This window comes from Daphnia magna, linkage group LG1 (genome assembly GCF_020631705.1).
Source record: "Daphnia magna isolate NIES linkage group LG1, ASM2063170v1.1, whole genome shotgun sequence".
Taxonomy (NCBI): Eukaryota; Metazoa; Arthropoda; class Branchiopoda; order Diplostraca; family Daphniidae; genus Daphnia; species Daphnia magna.
In genome coordinates, this window is record NC_059182.1 from 6,773,818 (window position 1) to 6,794,706 (window position 20,889).

Consider the following 20,889-nt stretch of genomic DNA (forward strand, 5'->3'; position numbering starts at 1 on the left):
TGGTCCATGGTTGGAAAAATATTGGAATGTGGTTTTTCAAAAACCAACTCAAATCCATCCTGGGCCATTCTTAGAAAGTTGATTTTTAACGATGCATGTACTCCGCTACTAAACCAATGTAGATACAATTTCGAACCTTTGCTGTTGTTCGATATCGACTAGCCAATAATAACCCAATGTCCAAAACCCAAATTTCAACGATGTATATATCCCAATATTTATCAATGTCAATACAATTTCGAATTTTTGCTGCTGTTCGATATCGAAATGCCACTAGTACCCCAAAGTTAGAAACTCAAGTTTAAACGATATATATATCCATATACAAATCCAATGTTGGTACAATATCAAATTTTTGCTGCTGTTTGATATCGAAATGCCACTAGTACCCCAAAGTCAGAAACCGAAGCTTAAACGATACATATATCCATATATTAATCCAATGTTGGTACAATTTTGAAGTTTTGCTGCTGTTCGATATCAAATGCCACTAGTACCCCATAGTTAGAAACTCAAGTTTAAACGATATATATATCCATATACTAATCCAATGCTGGTACAATTTCGCATTTTGCTGCTGTTCGATATCGAAATGCCACTAGTACCACAAAGTCGAAACCGAAGTTTAAACGATTCATATATCCCTATACAAATCCAATGTTGGTACAATTTCAAATTTTTGCTCTTGTTCGATATCGAAGGTCAATAGTATTTCAAAGTCAAAAACCCAAGTTTAAACGATTTATATATCAATATACTAATCCAATGTTGGTATAATTTCAATTTTTGCTCTTGGTCGATATTTATTAGCCAATTATAAGCCAATATTGGACAAACAAGATTAAACGATCTTTATACCACGATACCAACCAAATGTCGATGCGATACGAATTTTTGTTGTTGTTTAACGATAATATTATTGGTATGTATGTATATATGTATAGTTTTGGGGTAGAAGTCGGGGAACGGTAAACACCCTGTGTTTGGAACTGGTTTTTGGAACCGGGTTTAATTTTAGCGAGGAATTTTTACATAGGTCCTACGATGTTACCTAGTCTCGTCATTCGATAACTGATATAAGTGCAGAATTCCATCATTAGCCGAGCATTGGCTTGCCAATAGAAAGCTTGTATTTTTGTGCATCAATCCAAGCCTATACGAACATCGGATTAGTTTTGGCGAATGTTGTTTTTGCCCGGGTATATATCGAACAATAACATAAATTCGAAATTGTATCGACATTGGATTAGTATCGGAATATATAGATCATTTAATCTTTTTTTCCTAATTTTGGTTTAGTATTGTCAAATTGATATCGATCAACAGCAAAATTCGAAATTGTTTCAACATTAGATTAGTATCGGGAGATAAACATCGTTTTCTGACATTGGTTTACTGTTGGCTAATCAATATCGAACAAGAGCAAAAATTTGAAATTGTACCAGCATTGGATTAGTATATGAATATATATATCGTTTAAACTTGAGTTTTTAACTATGGGGTACTAGTGGCATTTTGATATCGAACAGCAGCAAAACTTCAAAATTGTACCAACATTGGATTAGTATATGGATATATGTATCGTTTAAGCTTCGGTTTCTGACTTTGGGGTACTAGTGGCATTTCGATATCAAACAACAGCAAAATTTGATATTGTACCAACATTGGATTAGTATATGGATATATATATCGTTTAAACTTGAGTTTCTAACTTTGGGGTACTAGTGGCATTTTGATATCGAACAGCAGCTAAAATTCGAAATGGTACCAACATTGGATTAGTATATAGATATATATATCGTTTAAACTTGAATTTCTGACTTTGGGGTACTATTGGCATTTCGATATCAAACAGCATCAAAATTCGAAATTGTATTGACATTGGATAAATATTGGGATATATACATCGTTGAAATTTGGGTTTTGGACATTGGATTATTATTGGCTAGTCGATATCGAACAACAGCAAAGGTTCGAAATTGTATCGACATTGGTTTAGTAGCGGGATACATGCATCGTTAAAACTCAACTTTCTAAGAATGGCCCAGGATGGAATTGATTTGGTTTTGGAAACCACATTCCAATATTTTTCCAACCATGGACCAATCTCATGTAACTGATAACGCATTTACGATGTGAACCGACCTAAAATCAACATCGGATGAAGAAAACAGAATGGTCAGTATTGTTTCCTACCCGGGTGTGCTTTTTAAATTTGTTATTCTTAATTAAATTTTTTGTTGTATTTTTGAAACTTTTAGTCTAAATTAACGATTAAACATGAAAATCAAATGATTGTTGTGTAAATTAGTATCTATAATCAGTAAAAATAATAAAACTGTAACCACGTACTAAATTTAAACTAACTTTGGTTTTCACTGGGAAATTTTTCTAAGTTTTTAACCAAATTCCGGAATTACTCCGGAAAACATATTACTTGATATGTATAGAAATAGCTAAGTGGATAAAGCGTCTGAAAGATGAAGTTGTTGTACAGTGGTCTGGGGTTCAAATCCGGCAAATCCGGCTTGGTCTGTCTTTACTTTATGTTACGATGAATAAAGCTATTGTTTTGTTTTAGGCTACTATTTAATTTTTGATGTTGGAATGTTGAATGTTGGTCCAATGTTGTTTTGCGCCATTATTGGCTGCATATCGAAATCGCACATCGGCCCGGGTCATTTCCAACTGGTCGCCAAACCTTGTCCATTTCTGTTATGCCACTACTGATAAAATTATCCCGGATAAACACTGCTCGCCAATGTTCTACCAAAATAAATTTATAACATTGGTTAGGTGTTCAATTTTAACATTGATACAATGTTGTTTTGCGCCATTATTGGCTGCATATCGAAATCGCACATCGGCCCGGGTAATTTCAACTTGAGTCGCCAAACCTTGTCCATTTCTGTTATGCCAATATTGATAAATTAATCCCGGATCAACACTGCTTGCCGGTGTTCTCCAAAATACATGTGTAATATTGGCTAGCGAAATGGACAAGGTTTGGCGACTCGTTGGAAATGACCCGGGCCGATTGCGATTCTGATCCTGAACCAATGGCCGATTCTGTATCGGCAACAACATTGGACCTAGATAAAATTCCTACCCGGGATAAAAGCACCCCTTTGCCATATCATACACATTTTTTTTTTTATATTTTTTTCCTATGTATAATAGGCTACCCGTTTCTAGCGTGTCAGTTTCACTTTCAGCAGTTCACCAACTTCAAACCCCCCCCCCCTGACTTCTTTCTGGAGAACATCTTACCACGTCCCTAAAAAATATTGTATAGGCCTACTATATACATATAGATATTACTATAAAGAAGAAGAATAATAAAGATAAATCCTCGAGCCAGACAAAAGCGTTCCGTGGTGTGATGCGAGACACACCTCCCCCCTGCTCACTGCAGACAAAAAAAAAAAAAACTCAGCACTGAGAAAAAGCGAGCCCGGCCGAAAGCAGCTGCCGATTATTATGTACAAACGTGTATTTTACTCTGCCAGGCCGTTGATCCTTCAATGAGGGGAGAGGGGATTTTCTGTGCATGGTCGATTGGAAAGTGGTAGCCAGTATTCACACGTACACGCTCCATCCGTAATCTTTCGTTTAGCCAAATAGCAATCGAACTTACCACTCTTCCTCATCCCCCCCCCCTCAAGACATTCTACTATTTCTTTTGACCTTTTCTAAAGGCTCATGATATTTGCACTTGTACTAACACGTGGCAACGTTAATTCAGTTTGAATCCTCCGCAGTCCTCGTTGTAGAAATCCATTTCGGTATATATACTGGACAAAACGAATTGTTTCCTAAAGCAAATGATGTGTCGGAGCATTGCTTCTTGTCTGGTCGGTTCAGCACTTCATTTGACTGCCTGCCGCCACATTAAACCATTTGCATGAATGAGTGTTCTATTCTATACGTGAAAAAATAACAAACATTGTAGAACACTCCTTTCCGCTCCTTTCACAGCTAGAGAAAAACGCAAGAGACATGACTGATGAAATAGATTTTTTCGCTTCCTGCTTCATCTCTTGAGAGCAACAACAGCTTTGCATTTGATCAGCGTCGTGTAGTACTATTTGTTCGCGGTAGCCCACCGGTAGGTGTGAAGCTTCCGGCTAGATCCCACCGGAAATGAAAACCTCCCTTGTCTGCTTTTCTTTCTTGACTGTACAGTTTTTTTTCTTCTTTTCGGTTCAACAAAATGTGTACCCAAAACCCTGGATATGTCATGCAGGTTGGTGGATCAACGATAGTCAGTTTTGGAGAATAGAGCGTACCGACAAATATGTAAGCGCAGACGAGATGGATGGTACGAAAAGATGTGTGCCTTCCTGTCAAACGTAACGCGATACATCTCAAAGACGTTTCCTGTTTACGAACAAATTCAAAGTGTTCATTAATCAGCTTACACCCAGGTGGATAAAGCGGCACTATTTCTCTGCATTACGCGTGATCGTAAGATTGTGCCTGACGGCCAGACTTAACCGCAAAGCGGGGCATAGTCAAATCTTTGGAGCAGATGCTTGCACTTGTATATACCTCTCTATACATCCTTTCTCTTTTCATGTTCAATTTGCAAGTTTATTTTCCTTTCCCACGCATACACCACCTTACATAACCTTGTCACCGTATGATGTTCTGCGAATTATTCGAAACCGAAAAACATCCGTTACATTTGCTACGGATTTGTTATGAAAAAGGAATCGCTAAAGCTCGTCGAGTGCTCTATACCTTTAATAATTCCTTTGCGAAGACGTCAAAGCTCTGTCAATCAATGTCTCACACTATAGGGGCCCGCCCTCCTTCCTCTTTCTTCTCTTCACCACGTTATCTTACGCGTATATACATCGAATAGTTCAAAGGACGCGTTCAAGTGTGTGCTGTATGGATTTAAGAATTTCCGTGTCAAAGTCTTAAAAAAACAACCAAACATTTTGCTTACCGATTCGTAGTAGACCTATACTTGATATCGATAGACTATATATTCAATTGCAAACAACTGAAATGTAGACATGCGTATAGTTTATATACGTTCAACGCTCAAACGAAAAAGAAAACCATTAGGAGGTTGAACGCTAACCTTTTCTACGATAAATTCATGTCCCTAGTCGACAAGTATATGTATAACCCAATGGAAATAGAAATTTGTTTTTTTCTTCTCGCTGAAAAGTACAAGCGGCATATTGTGATCAATGCTAGAGGAAGAAAAGGAGAGAGAAAAGTCTCCTAGGCCACCCAGCAGATCATCAATCGCCACGTAACGACTAAGAAAAGAAGACGCTATACGGTACCAATCCATCCGCATGAGCTACCACGTCTTGCCATATGACGAATGATGTAGTACTTCTTTATCTTTTTACTTCTCTCGCGCTCTTTAGAATCTGAGGGAAGGAGAAAGAAGAAGAAGAAGAAGAAAAAAGTAATTCCTTATCGACCGACTTCAGAGGCATAATGCTGGTAGATTGTGTTCTTGATTAATGGACTGATTAGTTTCCGTTGCGAGATGCCCCACAACTTCGAAATCCAGCTCGTTTAGCGGAAAGCAAACCACGTTACGGTGATTAATCGCCCACCGCTTGTATGAAACGAATGGCATCATTGCACAGATGGTATACGATGGCGTCTGAAATGACATAAGTAAATCTCTTATTGTACGAGAGAGAAAAAACATAATCTGAAATGGCCGTTGCAGACGTCTCTGATTCTCCTTGGTCTCCTATAGTGGCCCAGTACAGTAGTCAAAGGCAATGATAAATTCAAAATCTGTTTATTTCATAAGAAACTATTAATCACTTTTCTTTTTCTTTTCTATCGTCAAGAGTTTCTTCTATTCATGTTCTCGATTTCCGTGAGCGGCGGCACGGGTCTTCTTCATCAGCCGCGCTTTTTTTTTTTTATCCTTGTAGGAAAAACCTTTTGAATGTAACATAGAGCTCCCTTTTTTTTTTTTTTGTCCCCCCTGATCCACGACGATTGAGGGCAATCGTGGGGAAGGTTTCAGTGCCGCGCCTTTGTGTGCATTTTCCCTTTTTCCGGGGGGGCTGTTGGATGGCGGATGCAAAGGCAAAGGCATCCGGCCGAAGCACCGGTATACAGAGGAATGCTCTTTGACTCAAAGGAAGATGTATAAGCTGTATATGCATGTGAAAGAAGCAAACGCTGCTTTCATCCGCCTTACCATTTCCGAAAATGCCAATCGAGTTGGCGTTGCTCAAGTGTATGCTGTAGGCTATACATTCACAGTGTTTTTGCGAACGAAGATAATGTTGATGAGCGTTCCGCTTTTGCAGTTCCTGCGACAATCTTGAATGCGATTCTTCGAATTATGGGCTAGCCGTTCGATTTATAAGCATTCTGGTCTGTATCGCTATTTTGTTTGGTAATCGATATCCAACTTGGTCGTCGTCTCAAGTAAACACGAAGAAAACAATAGAGGACAGCATTGAATTTCAAATAGAAGGACAAATGTAAGACGTTTGCTTAGCTATTACAATAAACTGTAATGCCTTAAATCAACGTGGTCAAGTTAGTCGGATAGGTTTTCATCAGCAATAAATGTCTGTAAGAATAAATGACCAATTTCCTTTGCTTAAGAAAGACACACACAGCACACACAAAAAACAATCGATCTTCGCTTGTAGGCAACTTTCAGTTAGTTTTCAATTTGTCCGAATGCGGCCTTTTGAATCGACCGCGATAGAGTTTCATCGGAGAAACGTCTGGAGACATTGTCGCAGTTAATCACAAATCGTTACAGCAGATGCCTTTTTAAGCGACATTGTTTTAAGGTTTAAAAAAAAAATAATAATGTTCGCATACAGACATGTGAAATGGCACGAAACAAGTTGAAGAGACGTTCGTGTTAGTGCGGAGTTGTCAATACCATCGTGCTTGTTATGTCGATTTCAGGACAGTGCAACGCAAAACTATAACAGAGCAAAGTTGTTTAGGCGTAGAACAATCCAACTTGAAGTTCCATCACATCTGAACACGTCAAACATGTCGAAGAAAGAAATAAAAAATAAAACTGAAATTCAGATGATCAAAACAGCGATGTGCCCACTTAGCTTCATTGATCGTCTTTGTCGTTTCTGTCAAACTAACAAGCAGACACTGTAAGACAAGCTTTTATTGTTCTCTATTCGCTTATAGGACATAGTCGTTATTTCAATTGATCGTTGTCAATTGTCTTCAAAGTCAGCATTTTTATCACGAGATTTCAACTTGACTTAAATAGCCGAATCGACGAAATGCTTTGCGATAGTGGCAGTTTCAAGACGTGACTTGACGAAGAAAGCTAACGCAGACTTCGAGCGAAGGCGGAAATCGCAACATCGACACAACGTTGCTCCCGCAGACGCTTTCAACGTGTGATGGCCACGAATAATGCGACTTCCTATACACAAACGTGATGCAACATTGATGCGACGGCTACCGCTACTTGATGGAATTCTTACCGAAGGAATCTCGTTAGTCTAGCGTCAAGTTCTAGTCTTGGGAGCGCATACAAATTCGGGGAATGTTACGCGATAGACAAGTGAACAAGCGTCAGCAGCTATACGCATTTTCGGCATTCGAAATATACGGTGTGTTTCACGCCGTCTGCTGTGACAGCGTGACGCCCTACCATCTAATTACGTCGGCCGTGCGGCGCTGCACCATAAGCCCGTGACAAAAATGAGGACAGCCAAAAATGTTAAAACAATTCGAGTTACTCAAACTCGCACATCCCAAAAATCCTATAGTTTGCCTAGATGATTCATCATGATAATTCATTTGTTTTATTAAGTGAAAACTAACGTTTACTTTTCTTCGTTATTTATTCAGGCTTCAACCATGGTTGCTTCGGGACTTTACCTGCGGCTGTTTGTCATTAACACCGTGATGACAGGTTTCTTCTTTACGGTCGGCTCCATCGAGCTGTCAATGTCAAATAGCGTTGGCGAAGCGTTCAACTGTCCCGCAGAAGTGTGTCGATGCGGACTCGACCCCCGCGGCCGTGTTAAAGTCGTGTGTGACAGAGGCGATCTGGGAGACCCCATCCCCATAAGAGCCATGGATCCTCTGACCGAGGTGCTAATTATAGCAGCACCCGATGACAAGCCGAACTCGTTAACGATCGGTCCCATCTTCCAGGTAAAACATAACAATTTTCATCTTATTTTTCGTTTAGCTAATTATGATGATGTGTTGGAATTTATTCAGAGTCTAGCAAAATTAGAGCAGCTGAAAATCACCAATTCGTTCGTACCGGCTATTGGCAAACATTCGTTCTGGGGTCTTCGGTCGCTCAGGACGCTCGACCTATCGCTGAACAATATATCAGCACTGGTAGAGTCCAATTTTCGGGGCCTCATCACTTTAGAGGATCTACTCCTGGATGGTAACATCATAGATTCCATTCCTTCGGCGGCATTCCGCCATCTTCCGGCCTTGAAACGCCTCTCGCTGGCGCGCAACCATCTCTCGGAATTCGTGCCGCGCCTCTTCTACGGACTTCATCGACTGGAAGAGCTCGAGTTGAGTGACAATCCGTTGCAAGAACTGGAACCCGAAGTATTCCGCGACGTCCGCCTCCTGCGCACTTTGCGCTGTCGTCGATGCCGTTTGACGTACATCAATCCGCTGCTTCTGCACTTGCTCCCCGACATCGTCACGCTCGATTTGGGCGAAAACGGCTTTCATTATCTCGACAAAAATGCCTTCGGAGATCTTCCCAAACTTCGGCATCTTTACTTGGACGGCAATCAGGTGACGGTGCTCACCAGCGGCGTATTAACAGGTGAGAAATACACTGAAATAGTATTGATTTGGTCTTGCTAATAAAAATTCATTTAAACGTAAATCAATGAAAGGCGAGGCGCTGACTGTTGCGTAACACCTAGCTTCTCACGAATCTTATAAAATATACAGTAATTTTCTTCTATTTTCCCTTTGTTTCATTTACAATTGCAAATGTTTTTTTGTTTTCCACAAATATCAGGAAAAAAACAAACAAACAAAATAAAATAAAATAAAATAAAAGCTCTTGAATAAATCGCCAAACTCCAAGCCCATCAGCTATGCCATTCGACGGCAACATTTTTTCCGGCTTGAGTTTCATCCGATGGCTCAGAATAAGGAGCGCTGCATCCGCCTTTGTCGAAACCAGCCGCAGATTTTCGTTACATTCTTCATATCCACTTTTTATTCGTGTATTTCTTCCAGATGATCGGCTTTTTTTTTTTTTTTACCGTCGTCAGTGGAAGTTTGCCGCGTGGCAGCTAGAACGAAAATCCTTTCTGACCCCTTCGTCTCCATTAGAATAATACTGGAAGTCAAACGTATATATCTCGAGACTCGGCGATTTTGTCTGCGCTTTTTATTCGCTATAGCGATAAACTTTTAAAGGCTCTATACTTGCGCCATCTTTGTTGTGAGGGAAGGAGAGGAGCTAAACTATAGTTGTCTAGTTTCGACTTGTAACGGCTGTACCACTACGTGACGCTCAAAGAAAATATAAAGTCCACCCCCTTTCCCCTTTTTTTACTGTTGTATTTCCTTCCTGTTGTTAACGCATTCTTTTTTATTTTAATCTCAACTCTTCCAGGCCATAACCTCACGACATTATCGCTGGCGCGGAATAGGATGATGACGGTAGATCCCGCCGCCTTCGTCAATGTCAGCGTCACCGAACTGGATCTGTCTAGCAACCGCCTCCAGAGTTTGGACCCTTTCGTCTTTTTGCCACTCAATCAGTCCCTTCGTCGGCTTAAAATTGGAGCCAATCCGCTTCAGGTCTCTCACCTCTGGTCGTCGATTCTCAGTCCGCGAGTGCAACTCAATCTGAGCGAGCTTGACGTAGCAGATATTCCCATCGGCCGCGATCAGCACTTCCAAACGGATCTCTTCTCCTTCCATCATGGAATCAAAAGCCTGAATCTCTCCGGCACCGCTTTTAATTACTTGCCAGTCGAGGGTACATATATATATAACTAAATCTTCAAGTTTTCACTCATTCAGTCTCTTGATCTCAACTCGTTGATTTGTTTCAAATCCAGTTATACGATCACTACCGTCCCTGCGTCAGCTGGATTTGTCCTTCAACAAACTGTCGAGTCTCACGGATCTATCCCTTAGCGCCCTATCGGCTCTGCAGGGCTTACGGCGCATTTACTTACACGGCAATCCATGGTATTGTCGAGCTTAAATCTATTGTTCTATGACTCGAGTGCTTCTTAATCTTTTCCTTTCTTTCGTTTAATTCTTTTTGTGTGTTTTATTTTTGATTTTTAGGTATTGCGACGCTTGCGTCATTGGCCCAATGCTAAAATGGTTGGACATTTCACCGGCCAGTCGTCACATTAAAGACGGTTGCAGAGGACTTAAGACGAACGCCGGCAACTTAACGGCCGACTATATCAACGATGACGGAGCTCAGCCATGTCCAGTTTGTCAAGATCCGCCCTCCGTGGCCGGAGTTGAATTGCCTCGACTGGACCACGTCAATCTACCCACTTGCAACTATCCTCCAATGCTAATCGATTCGCAAGGTTTGCCCAGCAAACCGGCCACAGCTGCCGGTGCAACTTTGACGCCAATGGGACGCTTTGTTATCTTCCTGGAAAATCCACTCTATCTGGCACTTGTTTGTGGCGTCGCAGTGCTTTTAGTGGCAGCCGTGTGCGCCGCCTTGGCCATCGTGTCACGTCACGCGGCTTCTTACTACACCAACGAGGGAAAACGTAGCAAAACTGGCCAACCGGTTGACCCGGCAGTGAGTGACGAGAGCGAAGGCCTATTCCCTTTGACTGCAAGAGTTGGGCACAGAGGACGCATTCTGAAAGTAGAAAAGAAGGCGACCGAGCAGCGAATGGACGCCATTGAGAATGAAAGCCAACTGCTCAGCAAAAATAACAACGGTAGAATAAAAGACGAAACGGCTGAACAAGTATCACCATCGTCAGCAAGGACCAACGGCGTCGTTGCCATCACAGTAACGAGTCGTGGCGTCCACTGTCCGGCATACCCGCCCGTTGAACAGCCCGAACGCTCACTGTTTTGAAGACGGAATCGCATTTCATTCCTTTTTCGTTGTACAGCAAGATCGACTCATTAAATAATTGTCACCCAACTGTAAAACACCAATTCAATCTCATGGAAAAATATTTGAAAGAAAACAAAAAAAAAAAACCCTTGCCTTTTGGAATGAATGGCTGATGTGCAAATGATGTGTGATTCAGGCGATGATTGTCGGTCGATAGTGTTTTACCACGGGGACTGTTCTAGTGCCTTTGGGAGATCATCTTGTTTTTCTTCTAAATCTTTGACTCGACTTGGCAAAGCGTGCGAATTTCGATTCAGAGGAAAAGCACAGCTCTAAATTGTTTGATAACAAGCGCGTTGATCATCTATTCCCTCCTCATCAATCAACTATTCACTTCACCTTCATCATGACGTTTCACCAATGCAAAGTGACGAGATTTCCCACAAGTGCAGCATGTCAAGTAAGCCGGGCCGTGCGAAAATGAAACGATAGTTTGTAGTAGTTCGTTTTGATACGTTTCGTGTCTACGTGACTGAATTGTGGATGCAGAACGACATGCCATTTGTATTTCACGATGTTTCGAAGGGGGAAAAAATACCTGCGTCTTCTATATTTCTGTTTCTTTGAAGCAAATCGACGTGGCATTGATTTTGAGTGTCAAGTATACGTACACACGTCAGAACCGCAATCGGGTGAACTACAAAGTTTCCAAACAATACAGTGCGTAATATACGTTCACACATATAAAACGGTGCCTTCTATATCTAGAGAGCACAGTGTTCATGATGCGGAAGAATTTGTTCCATGACGTGCGTTTGTCTTTTTTTTGTGTGTGTACCGGTTTCAATTTTGTGTGTGTGTCCTGTTCATATATATAGTTTCTATTGGCATCGTCTCATATAAAGTCTTAGACACACAATCTCGTGATTCGTGGCACGTAGAACTGTAAAGGCAGCATGCACGAACAGATTCGCTCTATCCGTTTGAAAGAACAAACAAAACAAAACAATTTCGTTATGTGTCCCGCAATATACTTAACATCCTTTAAAAAACGGAATAGTACCGAGGTGAATCTGCATTTTGGTACGATTATAAATGTCATACAGCATACGTTTATACAAACATATGATTATAATGGAAAATTCTAAATATCTTATATTGTTGTCAACATGTCAAGTGAAAATACATCGTTCAAATGAATTAACTCTTAAATTTCCTGCTTGTTTCTTGTGATGTGAAACAACAACTTAGAAACAAACAATTGAATTTGTTATAGACAAACGCACGAAAAATGGCAAAAAAAAAACAAACCTAACGCCTTGAGTGTAACTCGTGCGTCACGCTTTCAGTTACACAATAGGAGAGCGTCCGCAATATTCCCGGTCCTCTTCCCACGCAGCTAATGGACGGAAAAAGAAGAAGCGGGTCAAATGTCGTACGCTTCTATATACATGGACGTGTTAACAAAACAACAACAAACCGGTAGCGTGTAATTACAAAGTTCACGCCGGATGGCAGTATATTCAAACACACACAAAAAGAAATTGGATTACTTCCTTCAAACGAAATGCACAGCAATGCCGTTGCTTTGTTTGTTTATTATTTGTTACCATCAGAGTGACAAATAGACTGCCCGGCACTCTTTTCTAAATTTTGAGATAAAATGACGAGAGCTTTTATGGCTATGCAGGCGAACTAATATGCAGTGGCACCAAGAGAATGTCCGCGTAAAAAAAGCAGAGCGTTAGCCGTCAGTAAAAATGACACACAAAATTGTGTACAAACGTCTCACGCCATCGGGAAAGTTTAGACGGAGACCTAGGGGAAACTGAAATACAGTATTGAGTTAATGACAATGCACACTGATTTTCAACAACGCCATTAAGGTCCAACTTGCCACTTATAGTTTTCGCGTACAATTGATTTATCTGCAAGTGTGCCAGGGTTGGACGACAATATCCGAGCTCGCATTTTGTACTTTGGGGCTTTAAATCTGGAAACAACGACTCTCTTATGTTAAGTTGTGTTAATTCGTGATCAGCAATGCTCGCTTTCATCACGTGAATAACAGCGATATGGGTGGTGCACTTTGCACTTGAACGCAACGAAAGAGAAAGGTTGATGATGACGATGGTTGCAATGCCACTCCCGTTTTTGTTGTTGTCTTGTTTGTTTGTTTATATTTTCAAACTTTCATTTTTCTGTTTTCAAGCCCCACTTTTTCGCATATTCAAAACGACACAGTTGAGAGACGGCTGTCATCAAGTGCGATAAAAGCTGCATTTCACGTCATATATAACGTATACGTAAAGGCAAAATGTATGAGTCTAGGTCAAAGGAAGTTAAGCCCGCTGTCATTGACAAACGACAATGAGTTCTTTTTGTTTTCGATTAGAAAATTGCGAAACAATTGATGGTGGATGATGCGCATCGGCAATAACAATATAGAGTATAAACAGATAAGCGTATCACAACTTTGTTTTACAGGCAATCTCAACTTCTAGTTGTGATTCTATTGGAAAGGAAAATCCAAATATGAAAGGTTATAATTCCAGCCTTCTGTCGTAAAGAACTTTACGTTTTAGAGAAATTTTTAACTCTTGAAAAATATATAAAGTTCAATCGTTTTTTTAATCTGCTAGTGTTTTGTATTTCAAATGAAAATTCGCAAATCAAAAGTTGTTGAGCATAGCATTTATTCACGGATACCTTTCTCCTCAGTGACACTCTCCAAATTAAGTGTCTTATTTTCATTTTTGAATACGTATTTGGCGATTTAAAAAAACTAAAAAACTAAAAACCTAAAAAACTAAAAAACTAAAAAAAAATAACAGGTTGATACCAAACAGTCGAAATGCAACAGTATATGCCAAACAGAGCTACAAACAACATAGCCGATATTTTGTACCACCAAAGCTATGAAACCGCTTGGTTTCTGAAATGCCAAATTGAACAATCATACATTTATTCAAAGTTCCCTTCTTTTTCTCTCGAAAAAAAAACCGTTTTCTAAACTTCCGTCGCCGTAAACAAACAAAAAAAAAAGATTTGCAATAACCATGCAAAACTGAGGGCTAAAACCAATTTTCGCAGGATTGTGGGTTCTAACCTTGGAGTGTCAAAAGACGTAGCAAAACCTGTCTATCTTCCTAATCGGTGAAAAGTAGCTACGTGCATATATAATGCCAATAAAAACATCAAACATCGATCGAAAGGATTATCCGAAGAAAAGAGGAGGAAAATTGTACATTGTTTTAAAGAAATTCGCCATACAAATACGACTTGATTCGTCTTCCATCTTCATACGTATCCCTCTGAATCAATGCACTCAAGGCTATTCCAGCAATATAACCGTGAATAAATTGAAATTCCAGCTAGCAAACGGACTTCAACATATCACGGTTGTTAGGGTGTATACCTTCCTGACTGACAGCGTGTAAGGAAATCTTTTAAGATAATCAGCTTCAATAAAGCTCAGACCTAGAGGATCTAGGAGTATCACAACACAGAAAACAAAAATTGAAGGTGAGAAAGAGAGAAAGGAAAAAGTAAATGGATAGAGAGAGGAAGAAAGTGAGAGAGACGGAGGAAAAAAGAAACCAAACTATTTCAAGGTTAAACGAGAAACTCGTAACCGAAAGCTAACGCACACCTAAATATTAGTCTAATCTGTACAGCAATGCACTATCATAAGACTATGATGCAAGGTTGCAGCGCTCGATCGTGTACCACATTTTTCCAGGAAAAAAAAAAGGAAAGCAATTACTAGGCGACCACAAAGGTTAGTTTCGGTTAGAATTCACGATAGATCATGACACGAATAAATAATCACTTCCAACTAGAGTCGTGAACGACTGTGGTGAGATTGTCTCGCGATAACGATAATTCTTGATACGATATGACACGGATTTACACGTACGCACAAATTATTGTGGCTCATCAATGTCGCCAAAGGACCTCACCATAAAAAATTCTGCTTATCAAAATCAAAAAATTTCCCAATTTTTACGAAGGTCATTGCACTGATTAAACTAAGAAGATAAATTATTTGGTCATACTGTCCTTCAAGCAAACCGATGACTCATGAACTTTAGGTAGGCTACATTCGATTTGTCACGAATGACATGGTTTGCTTTCAAGCACACCCTTTTTCCCCCTAAGTTATTACGTAACCTTGAATATACAACCCTCTCCTCTCGTCCCAAAAAAAACCCCAAAAAACAAACAAAATGTACGTTGACCTCATTCTCACCAAAGCGTTACAAAGAAAACGTATTTTTTTCAAGTACAACAGATCCGTCAGCCATGGGTTTCTGCTTAGAAACTGGGCAAAGTGAACGGCACGAGAGCTTAGTTTCAGGGCTCGGTATCTCTCAGCTGTTCAGTCGTTGCCTACCCCGTCCGTAGTCAACTTCATATTTGGTCGTCGTCACGCCACCCGTATTGAATTACGCTCACCATGTGTTGTGTTGTTGTCTCTTAAGATTCTTTAATCTCGACTTGTTACACCATAACTAGATCAAAGTACGATCCTGGATACAGTTTTAAAATCATCGTTCGTAGTTACATGGTGAACCACATTGAATTAAAAAAACCTGCTTTACTTACGCAACCATGCGTTTTAAACGAGTATTCAAAAAATGGAAATGCTGTGTATGGGCTGTGTGATCGAATGCCACGCTTTCTCTCGTTCAAAAAATTGTTAATCAGTACAAAAACCAGTTCACGGTGTCAGCCAGGAAGCTTCCAATCACCTGTAGTAAAAAGGCTCGGGTCAACGAGAACGTAGTGTCTGCGAGATCGTCCAAGGGTTCACAGTGTTTGCATCCTCAGGGCGCAGCAGCATGACATCAAGTTGAAATCGACGCTATATTTTTATTTATGTTTTCAGCGAGTGTAATATTAGATCGAGCTAACAGCGTACATACAAGTCCTGAAGGGCAGGCATTCATGTGTATTCATCGTAGTGACATGGCAGATGTGCACAACCTACCGTGATTCTATTTTTAAGAATTGTTTGCTAAATCTCTTGGCTCCTCAACCGTGAAGGTTTTCTGGAAAAAGCCCAAACTAAAAGTGCCTTTTACTGTAACGTTTAAGTATTTACGTTTGTTATTGCCTGTTTTGCTTGTTTCAATTAGCGAAATTCGCTGACTGAGCCCTGCAGTGCATAGGTGCAAGAGAAGTCACTAATTGTGTGCGTGTTAGAGTCGTTTCAAAACAAAAGTGACGTCATCATGGCCGCCTTTTTCGTTTTGACTATTCCTACAGCGGCCTACGAACAAAAGCTTTTGGCTGATCGTGATCGAAATGCCGAAGGCAAAAAAGCCAGTCAACTCGTTCAGGGTATCAATACCAAGGGGTTTCTCGGTTTAGCATCTGTCCAGGAATCGAGTTTGCTTCAGAGTCGCCAAGATACCAGTTTGAAACCGACACGTCTGTTGGAAGCGCCAGGTAATATGTTTACATCGATCTTAAGCTGACACTGACGCAGACAGGTGGAATGAAAGACACATCGTTGTTGTTGTTGCTGACGAAAGTCTTTTCTTTTCTGAATTGATAGGACAACAAGGTGACGAGACCGGTCAATCTACTTTCGCTTCCATAGCTAGTGTAAAAATCATTTGAATCTCTGCGAACTGAATCCGTAATTTTTTAAAGATTGAATTTGCTTCTACTTTTTGGTCATCTCTAGGCTCTTACCACCACCCTCGAAGTGCTCAAGATTAACGACGTAGTATGGAGTATTTCCAGTAACGATAAATATCACCAGGTAGAGTAGGAATGAAAAACAACATTTATTCTATTTTGCTTTGGGGAGTGGGAGGGATCAACAGTTACATACAAGTCCGAGTCTATCTCATTGACGTTCACACTTTTCTTTTTCCCAACATTGATAGGTCAGTTTTCCTTCGGGCAAAAATGATTCAGAAGAAATTTTACAGAAACTACGGATCTTGGGAATAGGATCACTTTACGACACCAAATTAAGGTAAGATTCCCCAGTGATGTGTGTATCATTTTAGTGTAAAACTCTTTGATACGAAATTTATTGTGAAAATTGGTGATAAATTACATTAATGGCCATTGTTGGCTATACGTTGTTTGACGACACAAAGTTACTGAAACATTCACGTGTTTGTTTGTGTTATTTTTAGCGTATTGCCATGCTCATTGCAGTACAACAGTCAGGAAGCCTTCGCAGACGACAAAGTTGAAAATACTGATGGGGAAGCCCAATCTGATGCAGACACTGACGGGTGAGCTAATGCGGAATTAATTGATTCAAGAAAACTTGAAAAAACTACCTATTTCATTGATGACATCATTCGTTGCTGTATTTTTTTTAACACGAACTTCAGGGAAAAAGCCGCCGAGCGTGGTCTGCTTTCCAAAACTTCGAAGAACCAGTTCGTTCAGTCCATCAAGTCACGACTTGCTGTTGCCCAGGTCGTCGAAGGTATAAGAATTTCTGCGTTCGTTTTTTTGCCTAATTCCGCCCAGAAATTTGATTATGCGTTAATCTAAAAATTTGTGTTTTATTAGGGGTTCGTGAAAGCGCTGTGCTTTCCTTTGACTTTATCATGTTCGTCCTACTTGCTGGGTACGTACTCAAACAATTTATTTATACCGTTTCGACCAACCGAATTAAAGCTTAAAAAACAAGGGAATTTATTTCACTTCAAAACTCGTCACGTCTTGTGTACTATCATCTTTTTTTAAATTTATGACGATCTAGTCCGATTTGCCAGAATTTTAGCCGTTTCGTAGTTTGTCGTGTGCGTGCATGAATTGGCATGTGCGACGGTCGCGTTCGAAAATGTTGCCTGCAGCAATGAAAAAACTTACGTAACAATAATAGTGACATTGTGAATGAGCGTGTGCTTCAAGCAAACTCATTTCACCTTTTACAAGTCTAAAACTATGGCTGCAACGAAAGCTTATTGCAAGCCCTGAGATAGGGTACGTATGCTCTGAATTGTGTACACACCCTTCGATCGCACTACATGGGGTTTTGACGTCGATGAACTAACATTTGTTATTGATGTAATGATTCTAAAAATGACGCAGTTTTCTCAGAAAAGCGTATTCGTGTATTGTAGCCTTTTTGCTTTTATTTTTGGACGGTATAATGTTATCCGGTGGCGCATCTCCCGTAGCGCATTTTTAACTACTTCATTGTTAAATCTACGTCTGAAATTTGATTTCCTTTAACAGGATGTTGGCGGCGTTGGGATTAGTTGAAAATTCATCAGTCGTACTCGTCGCGTCGATGTTGGGTAAGAAACGTGCATCAACATTAATTCGTTCTAAACTGACTTAACGTCTTACTTTTTTTTTGCAGTGTCTCCTATGATGGTGAGAAAAATCTGTCGACTATCGACAATTTTAAACTGAAGACTGCAGCTTCTAATATCGTTACTTAAAATTTTTCCTTTTTTTTCTAACCTTTGCACAATCTAATTGAGTTTTAAATGTCATGAAGGCTTCATACTACTTAACGTCAGGGCCGCCACTGTTACGTGGGCAGATTACGGCATTAGTAGACGAGTATAATAGTGGCATTAGCGACAGTTATATAAGCCATTCTCATTTATATGTTTCTTAATAATTCATCTAGTTCAAAGATGTTTCTAAGTGTGCCATTTGTGGGGCTGCATCCTTAATTATATCCTAACTAATGAGTGCTTTTTAGTAATTCTTACCAACTTTTAAAGGGTCCAATTTTAGCGGGGACATTTGGCACTGTGATTCAAGACAGGACTCTGCAGGTAATATCTTCTAGTTGTATGTATGTCCTAAGTGGGCTGACATTATCCCCTAGAAAGTCACATTTAAGGATGATGCAGTGATTTTCGAAATTTTTAATACTATACCGTTTGATCAATTAGAGGCTGGGTGTGAAAACGGAGTTAATTGGATTAGCATTATGCCTGTCGTTCGGATTCGTATTTGGCATCATTTACAGTTCCGTTGTCAACTGGGACGATGGTTTCTGGCTCAAAGACGAAATGGTTGCGAGGTACTTGTATTAATAAACCGTCATTATTTTACATATTCAATGATTATGCATTTACATATTAATAGAGGACAGTTACGATCTCTGTGGGTCGGAGTCCTGATAGCTCTACCCTCTGGGGCTGGAGTAGCGCTCAGTGTACTTGGTACGTAATAACTCATGACTAACGAAAACCTGCTAATCCTAATTTACTTCTTTCATTACAACACAGGAGGCAATGTGGGATCGCTAGTCGGAGTAGCAATATCTGCGTCCTTATTGCCACCCGTTGTTAACTCAGTCAGTCAAGTCATGCATTTTAAATTTGATTTCGTTTAATCGTTTGAAAAATAAGACTGAAGTTGTTATCTTTTATGGAATCGCTTCACTTTCCAGGGTTTGCTATGGGCGGCAGCGTTGACAAAGTTCGTTGAATTCCAAATTTCGGGCAATAGCAGCGTCTTGGAAGCGCCGTCGACTTATTCGGTGTCTTATTCGACTAACATGGCCGAAGAGGTAATTAGGTTCTATAATTTTAATTCGCGTTCAGGTAGTAATCGCCTTATATCCCTCTTTTATCCACGAAGGCATTGCTGCTAGGTGGAGTTAGCCTGTGTTTAACTCTTCTGAACATTTTTTGCATAGTAATGATGGGCATCATTGTCCTCAAGGTAATAAATAATTGATTTCTTTTAAAGGTCACAGACTAATTCAACTGTTTATTTCGTTTTAGATCAAGGAAGTGGCACCCGACAAAGAGGCGCCCAACACAAGGCGATTCTGGAGTCACGACATTAGAGAAGTACGGAATTACAACAGAACGTTGACCGGAAAAGAAGCTAAAAGCTTAATATCTCGGTAAGCCTACCCGGAAATCAAATACTACTTGCTTCAGAAATAATAACCTATAAATGACGCAACAGGATCCATGATGATATCAACGCTAAATTGGCAGAGGAAAGTGATGCCAAAAACGACGGCTGGCGCAATTGCGTGGAACAGATTTTCACGGATCCTGTTTACCAAACAATTAGAATGAAGAGCGCCTATATTTCTCCTCAGGTGATTTTGAATTTCCAGTTCGTTAACGTATTGTCCTTGTTAGACTTTTTTGAATTCTTTGCAGATCACGCAGATGACATGGCATCCCATTCAGAGACCATCTCATAATTTAAACAGTCCACGATCAATCGAGCAATCTTTGAAACGTCCAGGGATGCAGCGATTTGAAAGGTCTGTTTCTACGCCTAGAGGAGCGAAAGAACAAAACGATTCTGCCGTTAAGGTAAAACTCGGAACGGTAACTAGAGAAAGACAGCTTTTCACTGCCTATTCGCATCGGCAAACACCTTCACCGACAAGGTAAATAATTGTTAGTATTACGTTAGATTCCATTGCGTCAGTTTACACATAGCAATGAAACTGACGCTCGTTCATAAAAAAAAACAGGAAAATCACTTGGAATTTCCCCTTCCAATCCAACGACAGTCGCCAAGGCCGATTTATCATCAGTAGAGCTGATATTCCAATTGGTAGCCGTCGCTCTAGACGGTCTAGCCGAAAAGAAAATTGCACCGCCAATTTGTACGATCTTCATGAACTAGTGCCTTAAAAGGCGAATCCGGCATTTTTTTTTAACACTTCCATTTTACACTAGTGGTCTTATAGTACCCTGCGCTTAGTTACAATTTCTAACCCAAAGAATAAGAAACAACACATTTTACGCATAGTGCTAGTAATGGATAAAAGGATTTTTAAAAAGCCCCACAAAATCTAACAATAATAGAAAATGAATAATGAAAGTAATACATATTCATGAAAATTGCGTTCACGTCTTTACTGCTGAGCACCA

General features: G+C 40.1%; 2 protein-coding genes across 2 annotated transcripts in view; both read left to right on the forward strand.

The window, feature by feature from the left end:
- LOC116931825 (insulin-like growth factor-binding protein complex acid labile subunit) overlaps positions 1-12,238 on the forward strand; it is a 29,213-nt gene extending 16,975 nt beyond the window's left edge. The window contains exons 2-6 of the mRNA XM_032939475.2: positions 7,840-8,148; positions 8,218-8,794; positions 9,602-9,970; positions 10,053-10,185; positions 10,288-12,238. Coding sequence (XP_032795366.1) covers positions 7,849-8,148; positions 8,218-8,794; positions 9,602-9,970; positions 10,053-10,185; positions 10,288-11,056 — 2,148 coding nt within the window. The 5' untranslated portion in view covers positions 7,840-7,848 and the 3' untranslated portion in view covers positions 11,057-12,238. The remainder of the gene's footprint in view (positions 1-7,839; positions 8,149-8,217; positions 8,795-9,601; positions 9,971-10,052; positions 10,186-10,287) is intronic.
- A 3,177-nt stretch (positions 12,239-15,415) lies between these two features.
- LOC116936118 lies at positions 15,416-20,862 on the forward strand. Its single transcript, XM_032943316.2, has 19 exons — positions 15,416-16,492; positions 16,602-16,651; positions 16,734-16,811; positions 16,939-17,030; positions 17,197-17,298; positions 17,401-17,498; positions 17,585-17,642; positions 18,257-18,318; positions 18,384-18,397; positions 18,757-18,810; positions 18,931-19,061; positions 19,127-19,203; positions 19,270-19,337; positions 19,434-19,553; positions 19,625-19,708; positions 19,771-19,895; positions 19,961-20,099; positions 20,164-20,399; positions 20,487-20,862. The coding sequence occupies exons 1-19, from the start codon at positions 16,276-16,278 to the stop codon at positions 20,647-20,649; spliced, it is 1,968 nt and encodes a 655-aa protein (XP_032799207.2). The 5' UTR covers positions 15,416-16,275; the 3' UTR covers positions 20,650-20,862.
- The last annotated feature ends 27 nt before the right edge of the window (positions 20,863-20,889 follow it).